At 33.0% G+C, this 17,962-nt stretch overlaps 9 protein-coding genes across 9 annotated transcripts; 2 read left to right on the top strand and 7 right to left on the bottom strand.

The window, feature by feature from the left end:
- Positions 1-429: 429 nt before the first annotated feature.
- NAEGRDRAFT_69948 (uncharacterized protein) lies at positions 430-1,383 on the bottom strand (the record flags this gene model as incomplete). The annotated part of the gene is made up of 1 exon (XM_002674836.1): positions 430-1,383. The coding sequence occupies one exon, from the start codon at positions 1,381-1,383 to the stop codon at positions 430-432; it is 954 nt and encodes a 317-aa protein (XP_002674882.1).
- Positions 1,384-2,281: 898 nt separating this feature from the next.
- Positions 2,282-2,689, bottom strand: NAEGRDRAFT_69947 (uncharacterized protein; the record flags this gene model as incomplete). Its single annotated transcript, XM_002674835.1, has 1 exon — positions 2,282-2,689. One exon carries the CDS (start codon positions 2,687-2,689, stop codon positions 2,282-2,284), a length of 408 nt encoding a protein of 135 aa, XP_002674881.1.
- Positions 2,690-3,222: 533 nt separating this feature from the next.
- NAEGRDRAFT_80487 (uncharacterized protein) lies at positions 3,223-4,919 on the bottom strand. Its single transcript, XM_002674834.1, has one exon. The coding sequence runs from the start codon at positions 4,820-4,822 to the stop codon at positions 3,368-3,370; it is 1,455 nt and encodes a 484-aa protein (XP_002674880.1). The 5' UTR covers positions 4,823-4,919; the 3' UTR covers positions 3,223-3,367.
- A 684-nt stretch (positions 4,920-5,603) lies between these two features.
- Positions 5,604-7,007, top strand: NAEGRDRAFT_69945 (uncharacterized protein; the record flags this gene model as incomplete). Its single annotated transcript, XM_002674923.1, has 2 exons — positions 5,604-6,510; positions 6,544-7,007. The coding sequence occupies 2 exons, from the start codon at positions 5,604-5,606 to the stop codon at positions 7,005-7,007; spliced, it is 1,371 nt and encodes a 456-aa protein (XP_002674969.1).
- Positions 7,008-7,370: 363 nt separating this feature from the next.
- On the bottom strand, positions 7,371-8,483 carry NAEGRDRAFT_50654 (uncharacterized protein; the record flags this gene model as incomplete). Its single annotated transcript, XM_002674833.1, has 1 exon — positions 7,371-8,483. One exon carries the CDS (start codon positions 8,481-8,483, stop codon positions 7,371-7,373), a length of 1,113 nt encoding a protein of 370 aa, XP_002674879.1.
- A 1,706-nt stretch (positions 8,484-10,189) lies between these two features.
- On the bottom strand, positions 10,190-12,004 carry NAEGRDRAFT_80485 (uncharacterized protein; the record flags this gene model as incomplete). Its single annotated transcript, XM_002674832.1, has 3 exons — positions 10,190-10,913; positions 10,960-11,454; positions 11,515-12,004. 3 exons carry the CDS (start codon positions 12,002-12,004, stop codon positions 10,423-10,425), a joined length of 1,476 nt encoding a protein of 491 aa, XP_002674878.1. The 3' UTR covers positions 10,190-10,422.
- Positions 12,005-12,297: 293 nt separating this feature from the next.
- On the bottom strand, positions 12,298-13,917 carry NAEGRDRAFT_69941 (uncharacterized protein; the record flags this gene model as incomplete). Its single annotated transcript, XM_002674831.1, has 1 exon — positions 12,298-13,917. One exon carries the CDS (start codon positions 13,915-13,917, stop codon positions 12,298-12,300), a length of 1,620 nt encoding a protein of 539 aa, XP_002674877.1.
- A 356-nt stretch (positions 13,918-14,273) lies between these two features.
- Positions 14,274-15,204, top strand: NAEGRDRAFT_80484 (LysM domain-containing protein; the record flags this gene model as incomplete). The annotated part of the gene is made up of 1 exon (XM_002674922.1): positions 14,274-15,204. One exon carries the CDS (start codon positions 14,274-14,276, stop codon positions 15,183-15,185), a length of 912 nt encoding a protein of 303 aa, XP_002674968.1. The 3' UTR covers positions 15,186-15,204.
- Positions 15,205-15,266: 62 nt separating this feature from the next.
- On the bottom strand, positions 15,267-16,856 carry NAEGRDRAFT_50651 (uncharacterized protein; the record flags this gene model as incomplete). The annotated part of the gene is made up of 1 exon (XM_002674830.1): positions 15,267-16,856. The coding sequence occupies one exon, from the start codon at positions 16,854-16,856 to the stop codon at positions 15,267-15,269; it is 1,590 nt and encodes a 529-aa protein (XP_002674876.1).
- Between the last annotated feature and the right edge of the window lie 1,106 nt (positions 16,857-17,962).

Genomic DNA, 17,962 nt, shown 5'->3' with positions numbered 1-17,962 from the left:
GTAACTGACCCCTTATTAGGAGTATATTTCAAACTATTCGAAACAAAATTCATCAATATTTGTGAAACTCTTGTATTATCTCCATAAATCATATCTGGAATATTCACAATATCAATAAAAGATTGCAAAGAAATGCCTCTATCCACAGCAATTGAACTAAACACTGAGCAAATCGTTTCTACCAGCTCCAACATGTTAAATTCACTTCCCTGCAAGTGAACTCCACCCATCTCTGAAGAACTAATCTGCAATGAAGTTGACAATATTTGCAACAACAATACAGAGCTATTGTAAATATCATCCACTTTCTCAACAATTGATTTATGCTGCAGAGCAACATTCTTCCGTTTCATTTGCTGTTCCAAATCAAATTTCAGAATTTGAGCAGCTCCCATAACTAATCATTATTGCTAATTAAATATATTCGATTCAATTTAAAAACATACTTCCCATGAGTGGATTTCTTGTTTCATGACTCAAATGGCCAATAAATTTGGTCTTTTCCTCATTCAAAATTCTTCCCTTGACAATTTCTACTTGTTGTGAAATATTTCTCTCATCCTGTTCCATGGAAACATCTGAAAATAAGAGACCTATTCCACAAAGAACTGATTGCAATGTAATGACCTTAATAAGATTGGAAACTTGGCTCTCATGAATATATTCAAAATGTCGACACGGATGACAAACTCTTTCATGTCCAAATTCTATTGAACTATCTCCAAAATATTCGAAATGAATAACATGACTCAGTACAGTCGAAACAGCTCCCAACACAATAACAATCAAACAATTAATCACAGCTGGTCCCCTATTGAAATAATAAGCATTCAACACAATAATCATTGAATAAACCTGTAAAATCCACACAGGAAACAATGGTCCATAATAAATCTGTAAAATCAATCGAATCATACAAGTTGCAACTAATCTACAATAATTACAAATTTCCGTATTAAGAATTGGCAATTCCATTTTCAAAATCAAGACAATTACTCCAATATTTCCAAAGAATTCAATGACAGTCAATATAAGAAACAAGTAAATGGATTCTTCTCCTTCAGACCTTTCGATTATCATTGACAGGAGAATGAGAATTATTAAATGAAAAATTCCTGAAAGTGGTAAACGTTTGGAGAGCATTTCTTGTCTGTTATTGAATAATTCTAATCTTTCCTTGTCTTGATAGTCGAAAACTATCATTCGGATGGTGGAGAGAAGTTTCGTCTTTATCCATAAGAAAATATTAATTTCTTCCGATGTTTCGTCTACTGTATCTTCGTTGTGATTAAACACTACGAGAGAAGTGTCAAACAAGACATTTATTCGATTATGAGCAGAGTTATCGTCTTGAGCTGGGGATTGATGGTGTAAAGATGACATTTTTTAAGGAAACTTTGTTATCCTAAACGAAATTTAATTTGTTTCTTTTATGGTAAGTCATTAGATGGAAGGTATAATCTCCCTTGATCTGGATGTAGCACGCTGATGTATTTATAATACATGATAATAACATGTTGTGTTTCGAATTGTCCTTGTTTAGTTTCCATTAATTTAAACCCCTTTCGTCAAGATTCGTTCTCGCACAGTTTAACCTTTTCACTACTTTACAATAAATTTCATACTTGGAATTGTAAAGTATTTCAGCAATGGTACTATTACACGAATAAAAATCCAATGAATTAACAAATTCCTCATCCAACTCACATGGAACATAACAGAGCAATGAAGGGTTTCGTTTTAACATTTTCCTTAAACATTCCTTATTGGAACAGATAAACTTTGCAAATTGACTATCGCGCGTGAATAGAAGGTAAATTGGGACTTTTGAAATCTCGAGTATTGGGTTTAAAAACTCTGCATCTGTCATTAATTCTTGATCGAGATAATTATAATTTCCAAAGTTTCGTAAAAGGGCTGCTTTTGCCACGTCTCTGTCTCTTCTCCATTTGTATGGTAAGCTGTCAATTTTTACAGTTTCATCCTCAATTTCATTAATATAGGTCAGTACACGATCTTTTGTTAGAATTATATCATCGTCATCATCATCGTGGGACAGATTGTGCAGGGCAAAGATTGGATTCAATTCTGCAATTCTTTTCAATACTTTTTCGTCTAGTTTTTGCTCATTTTCCTTAATAACTCTCGAAAAGTTTCCTCTTTCTTTTGGGATTATATAATCGAGTAGCTTGAAAACAAGTTCATTACTAAATAGATCTTTTGTAAAGTAATTTTCTTGTCCGTATTTGGCAGCTTCAATAATCAGGTCCTCACATATAATTTAATTTGGAATTTGATTCTTTCTACAGTAATGCATTGCCACTTCCTTGTCTTGTAAAAGGGATATATCAGCATCTGACCACTTAGTGGAATATTTCATTATCATTCCCTTGTCCTTTCTAAATTTATCAGAAATATATCTAAAATCAGTGTTTCCATTTTCGAAATACCATTCTACCATCTCACGGTCCTCTGCAATCTCTTTGCTCACAAAATTAAAGGCTAAACCAGAAGAAACCAAAGCAGATTTAACAATATCTCTGTCATTTCGAAGATTTTCTGGTAATAATTCAAATAGAGAGCCGTAACCTCTTAAAATTGTTTTCAAATCCATTCTATTCGATTCATTACATAAATTGTTCATATCAAATGGATTAATCGTATCAGATGGCATCTTTAACCAGTTCATAATAGTAAATGGTCCTTCATTCCATGAATTTGCAGAATCAAGACTCAATTTTCCATTTTCCCAGTCAATCCACAAGTTTGCATATTGCTTAGAAGCAAGTATCAATCCTCTCTCCCCTATTTTCCATTCATCAAATCTATTCAAGAAATTATTCCAATGTAATGAAGAAATATCATTTGAAGTGTCACCATTTCCGTCATCATTAGTTCTACCATCCGATAATTTAATAAACTCTCTCAAATAAAAAGGTATCTTTTGTCCAAGCTTCCCTTCAACAAGTTGAATTTTTTCCTCTGCTACAGGTTCTTCGTGTAATGGATGCAACAGATACTTGTTGTGGAGTTGAAATATTTCTCTGATTTCTCTCCTTTCCACATCGAGACATACTTCGAAATAAGAGATTCACTCTTTCAAATAGTGATCGATCCGATGGTTCTAGAAACGTGTAGACAATACTCCACAATTCAGGGCAGGATTGATAATGAACTTATTGGCATTTTTTTGGTTTGGTAATGAACTTTGTAATTCGTTGTAATATGGCAACACCAAAAATCACTTCAGATTTATGAAATACAATTGGTGAATGTTATAAATCAATTAATATTAAATAGTTGGGTATTTCTCAATACAAGTTTGATTAAATGGAGTTAGACTTGAATGTAGTAATCAATTTCAAATTTAAGAAATTGTTATGTCAGCAAATGAGATTAATCTATCAAAACTGAATACAAAATGTTTTTGAATATTGGAAAATTCCTTCGTCCAATAAAATACATTGCTTTCTACATTGGAGGAGCATTTGAGAGAGTAACCCTTCTTTGGAGGAAAGGATTTGATTGGAACGACACGATCACATGTAGTGTCATTGCTAAATATGTTGGTTCCTAAAACGTAGGATCTGTTTGTACCACATGAATGCACCTCACAATCATTTAAAATGAATATGGTGTGATATTCACTTGTTGAAATGTTTGTAATTTTGTCTTTTTGCTCTCCAATCATTACTTTTGCAAAGGATTCTTCTGTTGACTTGTGTGGAATGCTCAACTGTTTGTACTTGTTATTTCCAGAAACCCTGAGCATTCTTTCAGTGATTTGAATAATTGTGTGAAAACGTCCACAAAATACTCCAATGGCATCCGAGGCAAAGAATGTAAAATAATTAGTGTGAGTTCTCTTGGAATCTCCTGACACATAAATTTCGCCAGCTGAGGTCAATACAGCTGTGTGACATTCTCCACAACTGCCTGCTACGGCAACCCTATTATTTTTCTTTGAGAAGAATTCACAATTTTCTGGAATATACATATCTTTGCTGTGGGTTAGACCAAGTTGGCCGGAGAAGTTAGCTCCACATCCATACACTTCACCATCTTCGTTAATGAAAACTACATGATTATGCCCGCAAGCAACATGTTCTATAATTCTAAAATTAAATAATGAGCTTTTCACTCTCGTTGGAATGAGAACATTATTAAAATTTCCTGTTGCCAATTTACCATAAGAACCATTTCCTACGCTGTAGATATTAGAGCTCTTTGTAAGAAAATAGGCAAAATCAGCTCCACATTGAATATCCTCAATTGTTTCGTTATGACTCACAGTTACTGGAAGAAAATCATTAACACTATCACAAATTTCTTGTCTGTGACCTAATCCCAGTTGACCATAACGATTTCCTCCTCTAGAAATAACTCTATTATCAGACAATAATATATAAATAAAATCCTTTCCACAGCTCACTTTCTTTACATAGACACTTTCGTCCAATTCATTTCTTCTTCTTCTAGAAAATGAAATATCCACTCCTAAATCCTCCAATCTAACAGGTGTCATATCAGGCAAGGCTCTTCTCGCAGCATCATTTTCATTACTTTTAGAAACGCCATCACGAGAAGAAGCTGCCAGGCCCATATTATTATTATTCAAGAAATTCATAGTTGCTGCAGCTCCGAACGCAAATGTAGGTGTATAAGAAGAAGAAATCGAAGGAGCAGGAGCCGAATAACAACCCTTCTCATACAAACCATTTCTCTTCTCTGATTCTTGATTTTTCCCAAAGAATTGATGACCCAAATTACATCCCGAAAAGAACAAAGTTGTCGTCGTCGTCGTTGAGGAAGAACTGCTCATCCCAAATTGATGGCTGAATCTAATATTATATGATATATGTACAAGTGTGAATTTAAAGCCGATGAATTTTGATCAAAATCAAACTTTCAGGTTTTTTGCTTTGAAAATATTTTTTTTTGTGAATTTTAAAAATAGAAAGTGACCAACTTTACAGTGTTGGGAGTTTTGGAGATTGATAATGGTTTTTGTAACAATGTATTCGTTAAGATGTGTTACGATATAAATTTGTCGAAAATACTATCAATATCTGGGCTTGATTATCATCAGGATTTCATCATACAGAACTCACTTAATATTTGTGAAAATGAAATTGGTGAAGAAGTCAAATAAGTGAAATTGGAGATGAAAGAGCCAAATTCTTAAAGTGAAATGAATTAGTTGCTGGTCCACCATTAAAGCAGCTTCTTAAAGACACCAACAACTTGCTGAATGTCAATAATAATGGGATATCTTCAACTGCCATTCTTTCATACTTGAACATTAGAACTTAATTTCTTGAGTTTAATAGGAAGGAATTTTCTGCTTCCGAGGATAAAAATATCATTCCGTGCAAAATTCCGAGAGTTCAATCACATTAACAATTTGTGCTTGTGAGGACAATGTATTGAGCACGTGCAAAATTAATTTCCTTATGAAAACTATAAATAGATCTAAAAGAGGAGGGAAAGAAAAACAACAAGAAAAAAAAAATTAACAACAACTTGTCTTTTAAGCTACTTGTCAAATTTTGTACAAAATCTTATTAAGAAGTGTAACTATACTAACATAACTAAACATCAAAATGAGTTTCTTTCACATTCCAGTTTCTACTGCAGCTGCTTTCCAACCTCAACAAACTATTCCAAGACAAGTTTCTTATCCAAATTTGAGAGAAACTTCATCATTCAATGATTATCAATATATCCCAACTCAACATTTCGCAAATAATGTACAAAAAATTCCACTTTCATATATGATTTCTCCACAAACAAGACAAGTTGAAAGAAATGTTCCATTCAAGGTTTATATTTTTGAAGGAAAGTTCAATCACAATTTGAATAGTGCTTCAAATGTATTGAGATTTGAAATTGATTCTAATCATGAGGGAAGTTTCGAATTATTTGATAGAGTATTGAGAGAACATTCCATCGATATGAGACAATATGAATTACATTATGTTGATGATGAAGATGATTTGGTTTCATTGACCAATTTAAGAGATTTCCATTTCTTGTTGAAATTAATGAAGGGCAAATTGACTAAGATTATTTGCGAAAAGAAATCAATCAAACCAGCTCAACATACTACTTTCAATAGAATTTCACAACCATCATGTTTATTTGCTCAATTACAACAACCAAGAGTTGAATCTCAAAAGAAACAAGTTCCTCAACAACAATCAGAACAATCTTGGGAAAATATGATTGAAAATGCTTTTAGATCTGCATTTTCAAATGACAAGTCAACTCAACCAAAACAATCATTCTTCCCACAAGTTTCTGCTTCCACTCCTCAAACAAAACCAAAAGTGAGAAGAATTGAAATTAATCTTGCTGATCTTTTGGGAATTCCAACAAGTAATGAAGCTCAACAACAACCAAAGAAAGAGGAACCAAAGAAAGAAAAGAAAGAAACTACTTCTACACCTCAATCATTCAGAGAATTATTACTTCAAAGAATGAAGGAAATGAGAGAAGAAGAACAAAAGAGTCAACCATCATAAACTCAGGAAAAGAAACAAGAGGAGAAACCAATTGAAACCTCTCCAATTGCAGCTGTTGTTTCTCAACCAAAAGAAGAAGAATCAATTCAAGAACAATTGAAGGAACAAGAAATTGTTGCCGAAAATACTCCAAATATTACAACTTCATTGCTTCTCTCCAATTTAATTGAAGATCAACCAACTGAATCAGTTTCTGAACAAGTTCAACAAGAAACAGTTGCTGCTCAAGAAGAAACAGAATCAGTCAATCAACAAGCTCAACAAGTTTCCAATCAACTTCTTGAAAATCAAGATCCAATTATTGAATCAATTCCTGAAGAAGAAGAAGAACCAGTTGTGAAAACAACCATTCCACACAAATATCAAAAAGAATTGAAATTATTGAATCAAATGGGTTTCACCAATCACATTCTCAATATTACCTTATTGAATAAGTATGAAGGAGATATTCAAAGAGCCATCTCTGATCTCATTCACCAATAATCATCCTTAAATACTTCATTGTAAATATGTAAATAATAAATAATTTGTTGAAAAAGAAAAATGAAGCATAGGGATTCAGTTCGAAAGTCTGTAATGTATCCACAAAACCTCAAAGAACAACAGGAATATTACTAACTATAGACTATTGGACAATGATGTTGGGGATGTTTTGTTTGAAGAAGATATTCCAAACAACTTGAAAGTTTCCTTGAACAAAAGTAGTAATGAAGCTTACGAAATATTGGTTTATTCTTTTCGTCTGCTTTATTAAAGAGATTCTTCCAAATAATTTTACTTGTTCGAAGGTATTATAGTTGATAGATTCGATTTATTATTTATATAATTGATGTAGAAATTCAGAGTTTAAATTTGAATAAGTGTTTTACCAAAGTTTCTTCCAGCATACATCTCCTCAAAAACTCTTGGAGTTTGTTCAATGCCATTTGTAATCCACTCAACTGGTTTCAATTGACCTTTTTGAATCAATTCAAAGAGTTCTCTTCTTGCTTGTGGAATAGTATCAATGTAATCAGCTTGAAAACATGTAATACTTGTAACATTTGGATTGTTTGTGTATTTCTCAGGAGTTGAAATTGATTTTCCATCTCCATATTGTGAAATAGCTCCACAAAAATAAACTCTTGCATTCAAATTGAGATTTTCATACACTGCATCAGCAACCAATCCTCCTACATTATCAAAAAATGCATCTACTCCATTTGGAGCTGCTTCCTTCAACAGTTGACTAAATAAGGTCAAGTCACCATTTGCCTTTTTGTAATCAACTACGGCATCCAATTTAAATTCAGAAAGCAATTTCTCACCCTTTTCCTCACCTCCTGCAATACCAACCACACGGAAACCCTTGTTTTTGGCCAATTGAGCAACAGTAAGTCCAATGCAACCAGCTGCAGCACTTACAACAATTGTCTTTCCTTCGATTGGTTTCTCATCTTTTGGAAGGACGAAATTGAAACCCCACAATGCATTAGAACCACTCACACCCAAAACACCCAAAGCAGTTGATGGAGAAACTTGACTAAATATTTCATTTTCCAATTTTTCAAAAGTCAACTCTGATTTCACATTAATGATTGCATATTCTTGCCATTTATAATCAGCAGCAACCAAATCTCCAACCTTGTAATCATCATGTTTGGATGCAACCACGTGTCCAACACCTCTTCCTCCAAAAACATCTCCAACATTTGCAATAGTTGCTGCATTCTTGAATTGTTTCAATGGATATGGAGTTTGATTAGGAACCACATCAGGGTGCACTCCCTTTCTTCCCATTGGTATAATCAAATACGGATCAACTGAGAGGAATAAGGTTTTCACAAGAATTTCACCTTCGTTTAAGCAAGTTTCAGAATTGATTTCCTCAACTGGTTCACTCAATGTGAAATGAGCAGATTTTGGTGTGTTTTCAGGACGAGCAACAAATAAAATTCTTCTGTTTGAAAGGATGGCCATTTTTTTTTGTGTTTTTTGATTGTGGAAGTTTGTTTCACAGGGAACTTCCTTTTATAGGAAATCTAGATAAAAACAATTGCTGGAGCGCGCGTATTTACTGTACTCATCCGATGACGAGAATCAGTCCTAAACCTTGAAGTTTCTCTCTGTCACTTATTAAAAGTTCCATTCATGAGGAAGGAATGAGATTTATTTTTGTTGCGCACGAGGTTCAGTTTCATTAGTAATTGTCATCATCTTGTCCTTGATGGTCACTATCAAATAATGGTGGAAGTTTCTTGTATGAGAGAGATGAAAAAAGTTTGGAATTTCAAAATTACACTTCTCAACAAGCAGAATATTGAGGTCCCAAAACCGTACTCTACTGTACTTTTTACTTGACCTTCTGAAAATTGGGGACACATCTTTATTGTTTTATTCTTTAAAAAAATGAAAGGAATTACTTCACTTCCTGTTGTTTTGCTACTCGATGGGTATGTTTTGCAAATGGAGAATTATGATATTAATGATGGATGGAAAATAGTGAATATTATTTTGTAGACTTGATGGTGGAGGAAATGTTTCCTAATCTTTTAAAGTGTTATTGTTATTATTTGGACACTCAATTAAATGTTCATGATGATGCTAGTTTGATCGGAAGGGAGGCTGCTATATTATCCGAATTTAATTGTAGGAATGAATTGATTAAAAAGATGGAAAATTATCATCAGCTCTTGAATGATTTTAAATTAATTAATTGCAAACTTTTAATCAAATTCATTGTGGAAGAATGTTTGGAGAGGAAGAATACGGAAATTAGAAATATAGTAGTGGACCGTTTTACAATCAGCAGAGATGATCAGAAGGAAGAGTGGATTGGTATTCAGCCAAAGGAATTTGATAGTAAAGAGTTTGATGTGGTGATTAACATGGATAGAGAGGAAAAATTGGCAAAAAAGAGAGCAATTGAGGAGATGGATGAAGATGCTCTTTTAAAAGAGGCCAACATGATGGGATTATTAGGAAAGACTGATTTCTCTAATTGTTTGAAAAAAAGGAAATCCTCAACTGTTGATCCAGTGTTAGATATGGAATCTCTCACATCCATTCAAATATTTCATGAAAATCATTGCGTATGCCCTCTCTCAAAGCAAGTATTTAAACATGCAGTGCTTGCTCCTGACGGTAATATTTATGACAAGAAGGCGATTGATGATTGGATAGAAAAGAATGGAAAGAAGAGTCCTATTACAAATTTACCTTTCCAACACTTAAATTTTATGAGTGTAAAGTACATTAACGCCAAGTGTCAAGATTTGATTGGAAAACAAGTTGATCAAGTTATTGAAATTATGAAACAACCTGAGAGTTATCCACAATTTACCTCTATTAATCTCTTGGAGCTAGTCAAGTTTTCTCTCACCCTCAGGCCAAATTCATCACAAGAGTTAACACTCAAACGATTGAGAATTGGTATTATTGAAAAGGATTCCACAGTGTTTTTAATTCAAGATGAGGATATATCTATATTTATTGGCATGTTGATTGACGTATGCAACATGATTGGAAGACAAACAAATATAACAGACACAGACAAACAAGAAGTTGTTTCACACAGTAAGAGAATTTTAGATTTAACAAAAGACAAAACAGTCATCAATAGAGTATGTTCCCTCATTGCAAACTTGTCCAATTCATCCCTCGAACAAATTTATGAAAGAACTATTAAGTTTGGACCATCTTTCTTTGAACTGGTCATTAGTAATTTATTTGAACAGAATTTGATATCCTTCGAATCATTTTCCAGTTTTACAACCTCAAAGCTTGCAGAACCATATCAAATTGCTATTGGCGGATATTTTACAGAAACTATTTCAAAAATTAAATCCAAGAAAATTAAGAAATAGCCATCAAAGCGAATTAATAGATAATATTTGTATTTCAACATTCTTAAATGAATCTATTGAATTTGAATATCAGAAAATACAGTTGAGCCAGAATATTGTGAGGAATTTCCCTTGACAAAATCCAAAATCTTCTCCAAATGAAGGAAATGATGAGAAATCATAAAGGCAGGATCAAATTTTGAGACATATGCAATATAGACATCTCTTTGACCACTAAACTCAATTTTTGATGAGACTGAATCAATTGAGAAATCTCCTGTAATATCTGTGGCCTTACCTGAACTCATGACGTACAATTTACCAAATTTTCCATTTTGATTAATCTCATTAGTTGCAAAAATGATAGAATCACCAACACCGACTGCAATAGCATTTGGATTAATCTTACTCAGTTTAGAATAGGTAGTTTGTGAGGGAGCAAAATAACATTCATCCTCTGCACAAACAGCAGAGCAAAAGTATCCAGATCCAATCCACACAATTCCTTTAACTCCGTTATAAATCTTTCGAATATCTCCAAAGTTGGTATGATCACCATCATCAGCTGGAATAACTCATTCAATAATTATTGAATCATTACAATTACTTACTTGCCAATTGTCCACAACTATTACATCCAACACCATATATATTTCCACTCTGACACAAAATCATTGTATTGTCATAGCCACATGATATTTGAATTGGAAATTCATTTGCAAGAATTTCATTCACCAATAATATTGGTCTATTATTTCCAGAATTCCCTGCACATGCACCATTAGAATTAGATCCAGCAAAATAGATATTTCCACAACTAGTTAAGAAACAACTGTGAGAATCACCAGCTGAACATGCCACAACCTTTCTTCCATCAAATGATTGCTCTGGAATTTCAATAGCAGTGGCAGTTGCTGTCGAATCAGTTGTTATTACACCCAATTGTCTACTAGAGTTTCCTCCAACAGAAAACACCTTATTTTCAGATGTGATAAATAGAGAATGATAACCACCTGCTGCTCCATCAATAATGAAATGATTGGTAATTTCTCCAGTTGCCCTCACTATACCATATGATGCTTTCAAACTTCCAACAACTCCACAACCTGCATTGCCAATCAGTTTCAACGAAATTTAAATGAATTTCAAAGCTATTGTTAACCTACCTAATTGACCATGATTATTCGACCCAAAACTCAGTATTCTGCCATCAGCTGTAATAATATGTGAATGTAATCTTCCAGAAATGACCTTATAAACCAAAGTATGCTTTAGAATTAATTTAACAGCACTCAATCCATTATTTTCTGATTGAACACACAAATCCCTAGAACGAATAACATCATCCGAATTGATATTATCAATGATCTTTGTCACACCACACCCAGGATTGATACCATCATAATATAAAGTACTCGTATAACCGTACAAATAAATTTCTGAATCCATTTTCGAACCGACTATTACACTATTCAATTCTCTATTCGAAACTATAAACGAAGATGAAGCACTTTCATTTCGCAAAAATCCATTCGATGCAGATGATGATGCTGCTGCCGATTGACTACCGAAACGTCCAACTCCACCAGAAGAAGAAGTAGAATTGGAAGTTATTTTCGATATTTGTGCATTTTCCCTTGTCTTGTTATTTCCCATTTTTTTGATGTGTTTTGAAAGTAATTTGAACCATGTGATGATGTGTTGTCATTGAAATGATGGATGGTGTTGAACCAATTAATGAAATGATGGATGGTGTTGAACACAATCTGTCATGATGGGATCGGAAGAGAGATTTGATGTTTAATAAAAGCAGAAGAATTAATTTTCATGATGGATGGACGGAGTGAAAATTAAATTGTAATCTTGGGTTTTAAAAGTTGGAAAGAAACCTTAATGGACAAACCTATGAATGTTTTATTCAGCATCATCATCTTCATTACTCATCCAAATCAATCCTCCTCTAACTCTTCAGCATATTTGTTATTTTCCCAATAACGTAATAGGTCTAAATTTCCATGTAAAACAACAATACTCAAATTGGAAAAAGTTGGATTAGTTTGCAAAGATTTCAGACATTCGTTTGATGCAAAAACTCCATAAGCATCCAATATCCTCAAATTCTTCAGGTGACTGCAATTTGAAATGAGATTAGCTTGCAATGTTTCTCCACCTTCTCTACTAGGTGAGCATTTCAATTCCCTCAAATTCGGATAGAATGGTAATGTGAAAATAATTTCAAACAAAGATTCCAAACATTCCAATCCAGAAATATCCAAAAATTCCAAATTACACAAGGAAGGAGCACTCAAAAATGTAATATAAGAACTCCTTAATAGCTCCTTATTTGGGCATTTTCTTGAATTACGCAGTGAAAGTCTGTTTAAATTTGGACAATGATGGGTGAGTGTTGGAAATGGTGTAATAAAACAAGATTGAAAATCCAAGTCAGTGAGGGAACTCTGTGAATTTGGAGGACAATGAGCAACTTGGGAGTTTTCATTCTTCTTGTCAAAAAACTCCAAATTTCCCCAATTAAAGTCCTGAGCTTTTAGCTTAATGAGCTTTGGTAATTTTGGAGAAACAATCAAATTCGCAAATTCACTATTCAACATTCTGCAATAGCTGAGATCCAGATGTGTAATATTATATAAATTCCCACTAGTGAATAAATTTGAAAAATTGGTCAATCTATGATTTCTAAGTCCCAAATATTCCAAATTACTCATATCTTTCAACAATAGTTTCAGTTCAGATTTAGTACCTTGAGCTATTTGCCGCAATTCTAAATGAGTGAGTTGACTAAAATGCTTTGAATTTGACATGGCTTCAAACAATTCATCTGAATAACTTTCTTGAACAATGTTGAATTTTTTAACATTAGACATGAAGGTACTATTGAACAACTCTTTTGCTTCATTTTCTGTAAAATTTTGCACATCATGCAAGCTCAATTCTGTCAAATTCTTCATTGAGCATTTCGTTAAATATGTCACACGTTGACTTGCCATGTTATTAAATCTCAAATCCAATTTGATCAAATTATCCAAATTCTTACAAGTTGAAAGAGTTTTAAAAGCATCAAGTTGAGCTTTACCCAATCTTAATGAAGTAACATTTTGGATAAATGGTCCATTTAGTAAGTGGATGAGATTTTCATTATTGAATTTTCCATTTCTATTTGTTGAACCCAAACTAACATGAAATTTGACTCTATTTAATGATTCTTTCCACAGTTTTGAAACAGGTTGACAGTTTTGCAATAGATCTGTAAAATCTAAGAATTGGTAAATGTGAAATAAAGTATCCGAATTGAATTGATCTGAAGAAACCTTTCTTCTATGAATATTCATCTCCTCAAGCAATGAATAAACTTTTCCAAAAAATTCATTAACCATTACACCATTATTGAAAAAACAGCGATGATCAGCCAATTTCACTTTTTTACAAAGAGAAATTAATTGATCAGTGACAGATGTCATTTCATTAAATAAAATTTCTTGAATATTTTCATCATTTCCATCAGTGGATGATAAATCTTCTTGTTTTCTCTTCTTATTGAGTTGAGACATTTTTTTCTTTCCATTTCCATTTTTTGAGTTTCGTCAATCGCAACTTTCGTTTAATTTTAAATTGTATTCGAAACCATTACTTTCAAACAACAACTCTTTATACACCAAGTACATGTAATGCATTTCATTTTTTTTAATCTTTCAAAATTTAAATTCACCAATCCAGCAACATTAACAAAATTCATTCGGAATCATTCTGTTTCAACTCCAATTTGGAGTTTTCAAATCGAAGGTATTTAGAAGTCATTACAAATTGAGACTTAGCTTAAATTCTCCATCAACTTTTAAATTTTAAAAATAAAAAAAAACTCTCCAAACCTCTCTTGTAAATAACAAACAAAACAAACCTTTGAAAAATGGTCAAGGTACAAACCACCAATGTTGATCAACACGGAAGCAAACCAGCTAGCGCACCACCACTTGCCGAGCATAATAACTATCAAACGGATTCAATGTATCCGACCATTCCAGAGTATTTAATCTCATCATCATCATCAATTCAACCACAATATATTCAACAGCCTATTATTAATTTAACGAATGGCCCACGCCAACAATCCAATATTACACCAATTTATATCATGCCACAACATACGAATGTCATGTATCCTGTATCAGCTCATGGAAATGTAATGTATGTTACTCCTCAACAACAACAAATGTACTATTATCAGAATCAAACAACTGCTCAACAACAAATTCCTCAACAACCACAACAACAAAATGCACAAACAACAGTTGAAGAAGAAAAGCCATATTTTGTCCATCAATTGAATAGACACACTGATACATTGATGAAGTTAGCATTACGTTATCACTGTCACGAAGAGGATATCAAAATGCTGAATACTTTATTGTGTGATGATTTGGATTTATATGAAGGAACAACTCTTCTCATTCCAAAATGTGATCCAAGTTTAATTAAAAAGAATTATGATTTGGAAGAAACAAGAATTCAAACTGAAAGACAACGTCAGTTGATGGTTACAACCTTCTCCAAAAATCATAATATTACAATCGATGAAGCTAAAGTTTATTTGGAAATGAATGATTGGAATTCAAGGAAGGCACAAGAAGAATTGCTTCAAGATCAAGCTTGGGAAAAACAAACTACAGGAACTGTCAAAAAGCCATCCGATTTTAATCAACCTAAAACAAAGACATATTCTGCCCCACAAACAAGACAGGGAAATATTTCTCATAGATCAGTAGGAAAGGATGCTAAATTCCCACAATATGGATATGAAATGATGACTTATGAACGATAAATTATTCAGAATTTTTAAGAATAGATCATTTTCTTTTATCATTTTGATATAATGTTAGACCAATTAGACCACAACATGAAATTATTTCAGAATATTTAATATTTTCTCCATTTCTTGTATCAATTCTTTTTCTAGTCCCATCTCTGAAAGTTCTGAAAAATTTGTAATGTACACATTTCCATCAATTCCATTCATCTCAAAAATACTAAGATCAAATTGGTATTTTTTAGATCCTAAAGCCTTGGAAATAAATTCTTCTAGTTGTTCACATGTCATAGTTTGTACTTCCACCAAACTGTATTTGGCACAAACTTCTTCCATAGATACATCCTTTTTCAGTGGTTTAAAGAGACTTGGAACAGTTTGAGTTTGGCTAGTTGAGGGTTTTAACTTCTTTGGTTCTGGTTCAATAACTTTCGAATCACAACCAGATTGTTCTGAATTGTCCAAATCATCTTCATCATCTGAGTCAAGTACAATTACCTCAATCTCTTTTCTCTTTGGTTGTAGTTTGTCAAGTGTAGCCTGTTTCATTGAGGGAGTATCCTTGCTTGGTGTTGGACTATTGGAGGTTTGAAGTGTTGGTGATGTAATTGCAGCAGTAGCTACTGTGAGAGGAGTAGAAGGAATGGTTGAGGTAGTTGCTTGTGTGACTGTATTAGTGGCGATGAGAGGTGTGATGGTTGGTTGTTCTGAAACAACTGGTTGTGGAGTATGTGAAGTGGAACTGCCAGCCTGAGATCCTGAGCCTGGAGTACCTGGGTTGGATTGCTGAGCAGTTCTTGTGGTTGCCAAACTAAACATGTTATTTCCACCAGGTGTTGGCATGCTCCTGTTTTCATTTAACTTCTTATTTGATGTTAACATTTGATATTTTCCTGGAGTATGATAATTAATCTCAAAAACTTTCAATAATTGTGAACAGTCAGGATATCCTCGTACTGTTACATTGGCATTTTCAATTTTCTCTCCTTTAGTAACAGATATTTCACCCTTATCACTATTTAATTTACATTTCACTCCATTCAATTTCGTATTGGTTTGGTCATACTCTATATTCGAATCCGATAGTACTGTTTCAAATGCAAATTTAAAGACCTTAACTATAATTTTTCCTGCTGAATTTAACTTTTCAAAATCAATATCGTCAGGATCTTCAGCCAAATCGCTTTGTTTTATACAAATTGAATGCCAATCTGTTTCTTCAAAAAAAGCTGTTGCCCTGAAAGTCTGTCCATTAGCACGTACTATTGGACACAATGATTTTTTCATTTCTTGTCCATCAATATTAAAGAAGGCAATTACATCCACATCATAAAAATTCCACAAATCAAATCCAATTTTCACAATTTGATTATTATTTGTCCCCAGCTCATCAATACAGCAATGAATCACTTCTTTACATTCGGAAGGATGATACTCCCATTTGTGTGTTGTCGGCTTCCACGAACCATCCTTGTACGTTAACATGGAAATTAAAACCTTATCGAGGCTTGGCTGCATTATAAAATTGTTTGATGATGAAGAACAATTTAAAATTGTTTGTTTCTGCTCTTTTTTAACCTTCCTGCTGTTATTAACAGAAATCTGCAAGGGATTAGTAGGCAATGAAAGGGATCTACTAGAAGTATTATCGGGAGTATATTGTATCCAGCGTTTGTTGTTGCTCATTTTTTTTGTGTGTTTGAATTTTTTCGAACTTTAAACCGCCAAATTTTTTGTCAATCGCGTCAAACACAAACTTTCTTGTTCAAGAATGGAAAATTACTTGATTTTACAATGGAATAGGAGTGTGGAAATGGTCCAATTTAAAAGGAAGATACATCAAGTAGCTTTATATATTTTTGTTTATTGATAACGACCACAATTAACCTCATTCGAGCTAGCAACAATTTGCTTTTCTTTTGGTGCATCAAAATCAGCCAAATCCAATTTGTGAATATCTTGAAAAGCTTTAGTGAATACCTGGTTAAACGTTGGAAAAGACTCATTCGTGGATTTCTTTCTAATGTAGTGAAGGATATAGCTCTCTCCCATTTTGTTTCTATAATTGAGTATTTTAATAAGGTGTTGCCTTTTTCCTTTTCCAATTATTTTACCTAAAATCAGATTAAATTTGCTTTCGTAACTTGAAGTAATTTGTCCTTCAAAAAGGGATTGAAAATAATTGGGAAAACATTCAGTTTCAATAACCAGTTGGATACCATTCTTTTTTTCTATCAAATGTGATAATACATCAATGAAGAGCTTTCATATTGAATAAAAATTCTATTCTTTCTTGTTGGACTTCAGATGAATTAATGCAATACCACCATAATTTTACGAAAAAAAAATAATTAACATCAAAGGTGTATGGTATCAAATTCTTGAGATATTCAGTTGGTAAACCATTGAAAATATCAATGTTATTACAAAATAAGTCCAATACTTGAAAAATGACATTAGCCCAGGTAAATCAAAAGGAATCCATCACAACTTACTTTTTAAATGGAAAGATTCTGAATTTCTTTTTTTTGCATGAGCCATAATAGTTGATATCTTTGGGGCTAGTTGATCGACCTGCATGCAGGAATTATTAATATTCATGAAGAGTTCAAAACTCTCCTTGATCTCATGGAATAAATCGACTAGACTTGCAGAAATTGTTCCAAATGAAAATTTCACACCATCTTTTAAAGCTTGCAACATTAGATTACAAACATTGGTCTGCAAATTTCTCAAATCAGTCAATTTTAATTCTGGAAACCCTTCTACATAGTTCTGTCCATCAAGACCAG

Source organism: Naegleria gruberi (assembly GCF_000004985.1).
Source record: "Naegleria gruberi genomic scaffold NAEGRscaffold_37, whole genome shotgun sequence".
NCBI lineage: Eukaryota > Heterolobosea > Eutetramitea > Acrasida > Naegleriidae > Naegleria > Naegleria gruberi.
This window is presented reverse-complemented; position numbering and strand designations above follow the sequence as displayed.